Consider the following 6,000-nt stretch of genomic DNA (forward strand, 5'->3'; position numbering starts at 1 on the left):
TTTAAACTTTTAGTCACGAGTACAAGTATTTCTTCCCATCTAGCTACTGTTCTAGTTTCAGCTTTGCACATAAAATGTCATAAAATAAGCAATTTATTATACGCTTCTCTTACAAAGATCCAACAGCAGGTTTCAGCTGTGAAATATGGGTCGCAAAAAGTCTATCTGCAGAATCAGAATCAAACCAACGCGGTGCGGACAGCTCTGTGCAGCGCACCATGCCGCGTGAGGCCCCCGAGTCAGACCCCCACCGCAGCAGGGGAATGGCTGAAGCAGGGCAGACTTGGGATCAGTCAGCACTAGCCCCTAAACTGGGCAGGCAAAAGCCATGCTTTATTTCCTATTCCAGCTGCTTCCAGTAACATCTACCTAGTGGACAGTTAATTTGCACCCAGGGAGATTGGAAATACACTTCTGAGCTCAGAGGGCTGAACCTCCCCTCTTATCTATAGACAAGTATCAGCTGAGCACCCCACTTCAACCTTTTTTTGCTAGATTCAAGCACCTTTAACAGAAGGTCCTAGACATGTTAGATCTACATACTCTGAACATGATATAATTTGAAGACATTTTTCACTTGATTTCAAGCACTATAGAACTGAGCTAGTCTTCTCCAAGGAGAACCTTCTCCTGGCCACCTTCTCTGCACTCAGGGCTTTTCTCGGGGCTCAGGGGCAGCCAGGCCAGCCCTCAGTGAGCAAAGCTCCTGACTCTCTCAGTCTCTGCTGCCCTCCCACCACAGAGCCCACCCAGGGCATCCCTGGGCCCAGCAGGAAGGTTTGGAGGGATCCCTCCATCCCCCCAGCAGGGCAGGGTAACTTGCAGCATGGAGCTACTGCAGCTCGACAGGAGACAGCATCTGCAATACAGCGTGTGCATGGGGCTAGGGCCATGGGGCCGGGCACGCACTCAGCTGCCCAAAAATGCCATTTAATGGGGATAGTTTTAAAATGCTTTTGTTTTACTTTCCAAAAAATCCCTTGGTGGTTTCTACTTGGGGTCACATAGTGAGGGCAAATTCAGGGAGAAGAAAGTATTACAGGGATACTCAGTTCTGAAAGCATCTACAATCAGGAGCAAAACAGCACATATCACAGAGAATCACTTCCCAGAGAACGCTCCGGGAAATACAATTATTACATTCACTGCCGAAAGGCTTACGGTAACCACATTTCAAAACAGGTGAAAGTTGCCTTGGTCCTTCACAAGCATTTTCAACAGCAGAAACAGGAAGAGTTAGGCTGAATGTTCATTTCTCCTGCTGTTAAATTCAGCTACCTCCTTATTCAAAATAGACAGCATAGACATTTGCAAGAGCAAACAGTGAAGCGTTCTTGAACACATATGACGAAAACGTATCGCTCGCAGGATCCCACAGGCACCTGCTTCCGATTTGCATGCTCTGCTCATTCAGCTGCCCAATATGCATCACCACAACAATCTTGTACCTTGGTATCATAAGGTCTTTTACCCGAGCTTTAATAATCTGCAAGAGAAAAACACATTTAGACACAACTGGTGAGTTCTCTCTAAAGGGGATGCTCAGCGATTTGGTTTTCCGCAACAGGTGCAAGCATTGCAACAATCCTGATGACAGTCTTTGAACTGCAGCATTTGAAACATCTACTGCAAACTCCCCCATCCCCACAAACAGGTGGCATGTATGCTACTGCAGTCATTTCACAAGAGAACCAACACTTCTATCTGCTAAAACCAGGCACATCTTCCTGCTGGGCTACTGAAATGCAAGCACAGATGTTAAGTAAGGAGTTACTGTACGTGAACATCACATTCTCCTCCATACCTGTTTATAGTTACCTGCTGACTACAGGGGGGAAAGGAAGCGCAGGTAGTACTGTTTTTTTTAATGCCAGTGAGCTCTTCTGGGCCAAATACTCAGGACAGTCTTTTCTCAGCAGCAAGACTGGATTTAACCGACAAGGAGCTTGCACAAAAGTGTCACTGCGCAGAATTCAGCCGCTACTATCACTGGCCTATTTTGGAAAGGTCTGATATATCCTTAAAACTTATTAATGGCATTTCTGGACAGGACAACCACAGCATGGGAGTTTTACTGAACTGTGTGCTTGGCCAGAGCCAGTGCTGCTCGTACAAACCTCATCAATATAAGCCTGCACCCTCGGTGCATCCTGACAGTCTCCTCCAGCATTTGTTTTACACTTTATATTTGTGTTTAGGGGCCTCCCCGCCCCGACAGCCACCTCCCTGACACCCCGTCGAGGGGCGCGGACAAAATGGCCGCCTCACGGTCACGGCTGGCGCGCAGCCGTACCTCAGCGATGTCCCTCGCCACGTCCCTGCACCGGGCCGGCTCGTAGGGCTGCTCCCTCAGGTAGCTCCCCAGCACATCCTTCAGGATATCATCCACCGCCGCCACCGGGAAGCGCCTGGAAGGACCTGAGGGGACAGGCGGTGAAATTCAAACTCGGGTTTCTGAGGGAAAACCCACCGCGCTGGAAGGCGCATCGGAGGTCTCCTCGTCCCGGCCCTGGGACCTACCCGAAGGAGGGTCTCTGCCGGCCGTGCCGCCATGCATCCCGGCACCGCTGCTGAAGGGAAGCGGGAGGACGGCGGCTCAACGCCGCCCCGCGGCCGCCGGGAGCCGGGAACCCGGCTCCCGGCGGCCGCGGGGCGGCGTTGAGCCGCCGTCCTCCTGCCTCCGCGCCTTCCCGCCCAGCTCCCCCCCCCTCACCGCCGCGCCTCCATGTCCCCACAGCCTCAGTGGATCCTCTTGTGTCCCGCAGCTCCCCCCCCCGCCAAGCCTGTGTGGATCTCTGCGTGTCCCTACAGCCCCCACAGCCTCCGTGGGTCCCTGCGTGCTCCTACAACAGACACCCGTGTGCGTCCCTACGGCCTCCACGGCTCCCCAACACGTCCCTACAGCCCTGACATGGCTTCCATGGGTTCCCCTCAAGCCCCCACAGCCGCGGTCCCTCACGTCCCCGCAGCCCCCATGTGTCCCCTCAAGCTCTGCTCGTCCCCAGAGTCCTTGTGGACCCCCCACACGCCGACCCCGACCCATCCCCAAGCCGGGAAGCTGCGCGTTAGCTCCAGCAGCAGCCATGTTTTGGGCCAAGGACATGGCAGCCCCCGATACCTCTGCCGGCCTGCTCAGGGTGCTCCCGCGCGCGCAAGCGAAGCTCACTCGGAGAAAGCAGCGTTTTTACAGGTTTTTGTTTATTTTCAAGGGTGGGGAAAAAAAAATCACATTTAAATTGCAACTCAATCGGGTATTTAATGTGGTTCTTATGTATAGAATTAATAAACTTTGTTCTGACGTGGGGATTTATTTGTTGCAACGTTATGCATGGTAAATAATTGCATATTCAAGATTTTGTGAAATGGGTGACGGGGAGAATGGAGGAGAGACATTTATAAAAAACATTATTTACAAAAAATGATATCCACATAGTCGTATTCTAATCTATAAGGCAAGTAACATTTAAAATATGTTGTTTCATGATTATCTTCAACAAGTCAATACAACACATTCATATTACCAGTGGTCAAATACAAAGCTTTGCTGCAATAGTCTGTGTGCAACAAACCTGTATGTCTTTTACAGTTTTTTTTCTCTGAGAACAGTAGGTAAGCAGCAAAGTTTTCATCACAGACTAAGCAGTACCTAGGCCATCGTAGACTAAAGGTATAATATATCTCATTGCACGTTTAGGCAAAAAAGGCCAGCCATTAATTAACTTATTTAACTTAAATCTTAAAAATAGACCTGTGTATCTTAATCCACAAATATTTATAAACATTTTATACACGAGGGAGTTCATAAAATGATACAGGGTGATACCCCGGGGAAATCCAATTCACTTCTGGGGCTTCCTCTGGGTTCAGAGGTGTCATGGCGAGTTTGTCCTGCACCCTGTGCCCTCCACCCACCAGCCCGTGGCCACAGGACCGGAGCTTCGAACCGCAACCTGACTCGATTCCTCTCTCAGACCACGACTAACGCTTCCGTACGGTTTATGCCGTCAAAGCAACCGGGTGATCTCATCAACCTTGGAGCGTTTTGGAGCGGAAAACCCCTCCGGTGTGGATTACGAATCCGACAGCAGGATGGCATGTCCGCGGCGATTCGCCCTCTGTCCAGAAAGGGAGAGATTTCGAACGGAGGAATAAGATATTCTGAACACCTCGCTAAAACCTGGCATGTTTTGTCACATACTGCTTGGCCTGTAGTGAAGTCCTGCTTATGCGCAAACCTTTGAAGAGCATCGCCACCCTAACGCTTGTGATTTTAGGAACAATTGTCGGCAGCATTATCTGCAGGCCATCCTAAAGTGATAGCGGAGGTCACGCAGGAGGTAGGGGGTATTTCTGCAGATCTTTTTTCTAGCCTTGTAGTGAAATGAGAATTAAAATACTGATGATCATAAAATCTCCCTGGCTCTGCAAGAATTACTTTCCTTGGGAAATCGTAACAAACGGAAGAAAAGAATAATTCTGGCTATGAAATGAATTCTTTGAGACAGTAATTCCTTACCGGGAGAGTACAATGTGATGATGTTACGTATTTTGGTCACGGTAAGCTTCAAAATTAAGTTTTTTAACCAAGACATTTTCATATAAAAACAACAAAGGGTAAGGAAAAAAGTACTCCATATTCAGTGTATTGAAGTGGCTTTCTCAGGTAGGTGTTGGGTGTTTGGGTAACAGACCTGTGGGCTGTATTTCCAAAAAAAACAGATAAAATGGAGCAGGATTCCTCTGTGATGCAGAACTGCACCAGGTGCCCGGTGGGCACAGGAACCGCACCACTGCCAAGGGAGACGTGGAACTGAAGGAGAGGTCCGAGAAGGGCTGAATATTTTTAGTAAAAGATATTTGACTCTCTCTTAGGTTGTTTAAAAATATGACACCTTTTCATTGCAGTTCAGCCCTTTAAAAATGCTTCTGCTGCAAGAAAGTGAAGTGGAGACTCTTTACGTGATGCTCGTGCTGCAGGAATCTCTGCAGCTGCGGTTTGACAGAGCGCCGTTGCCGGCTGCTTGGAATCATCCAGCATTAGGTAAACGAAGACAAGTATGACTTGTGGTGGTATGGGCAGCATGGCAAGGTCTTGGCAGGGACCTTGGTGGGAAAATAATCACCCGTGCGAGAGCTGACCAATTTTTATGACTGGCCACTAAACAACTACCCTGGGTCTCTGTGATCACGTTAAAAGGAGAAGGCAGACGGCTCTCACCTGCAGGTGTGTGTGGCTTCAAAATGATAAGTTTAAGCAGCATCTTTCTCTGGTGTTTCCCATACAGCCCAAACCCTGGGCACTGCCGAGAGAGGTACCCCAGCAGCATCCCGCAGCAAGGGTATGATGGTGCCTGCAGCCTGCCTGGAAAACTGCCTTCCCTCCTCATCCCCTCCCTGCCTGGCCAAAACAGGATGTCACTTTAACATAAACTTCTTTTTTTTCCCCACCTATGTTTTAAAAAACCTCTAACAGATAAATCCTGAAAGGGCATACTGAAGGCAAAATTAATTTAACTGAAATAGCAAATAACAGCAGTAAGACCTTTAAGTCCAGCCTGCGTCGGGAGGAGTGCGCAGTTGTGTAACTTCCTCGGTACAAGATTGCGCTTCTGTGGTAAAGCTTTTACGAGTGAAGCCACATATGTACGCACTGAAAACTCACACCAGCTGGGCAGGAACAGGAGTTTAATAGACAGTGGCCTTACAGCAAAAATAAGAACCAGCTTTATAGCAGGGGAGTGATATTTAAGAACAAATGCAAACAGCAAATGAAAAGCTTCTTATTTGCTAGTATTTCATACTATTGAGCAATTTCATAGTTATTAAGAAATACTGTTAAAGTAGAAAATTGGTCTGAAACGTCTCCTGTGAGGAGCACCATAAGCTGGCTGAGAATCGTGAATATTTGCAACAAACAGAAAAAAAGTTGCAAAAAAAAAAAAGACTTCCTGCTCCTGACATCTAAAGACCCAAGTCTGCGGGTGTCCATGGGGAAATCAC

At 48.4% G+C, this 6,000-nt stretch overlaps 1 protein-coding gene across 1 annotated transcript; it reads right to left on the minus strand.

Moving 5' to 3' along the window:
- Window positions 1-1,199: 1,199 nt before the first annotated feature.
- TCTEX1D1 (Tctex1 domain containing 1) lies at window positions 1,200-2,595 on the minus strand. The gene is made up of 3 exons (XM_010561518.1): window positions 2,521-2,595; window positions 2,294-2,418; window positions 1,200-1,486 (listed from the first exon to the last, which is right to left on the minus strand). The coding sequence occupies exons 1-3, from the start codon at window positions 2,555-2,557 to the stop codon at window positions 1,283-1,285; spliced, it is 366 nt and encodes a 121-aa protein (XP_010559820.1). The 5' UTR covers window positions 2,558-2,595; the 3' UTR covers window positions 1,200-1,282.
- Window positions 2,596-6,000: the final 3,405 nt, after the last annotated feature.

The sequence above is a fragment of the Haliaeetus leucocephalus genome, unplaced genomic scaffold (genome assembly GCF_000737465.1).
Source record: "Haliaeetus leucocephalus isolate CR32 unplaced genomic scaffold, Haliaeetus_leucocephalus-4.0 Scaffold147, whole genome shotgun sequence".
Lineage (NCBI taxonomy): Eukaryota > Metazoa > Chordata > Aves > Accipitriformes > Accipitridae > Haliaeetus > Haliaeetus leucocephalus.

Coding starts and splice junctions, on each gene's coding strand:
- TCTEX1D1 (XM_010561518.1), bottom strand. CDS start 2,557: ATGCATGGCGGCACGGCCGGCAGAGACCCTCCTTCGG. Junction 2,419..2,520: donor CGGCAGAGACCCTCCTTCGG/GTAGGTCCCAGG, acceptor CTGTCCCCTCAG/GTCCTTCCAGGCGCTTCCCG. Junction 1,487..2,293: donor TGGCGAGGGACATCGCTGAG/GTACGGCTGCGC, acceptor TTTCTCTTGCAG/ATTATTAAAGCTCGGGTAAA.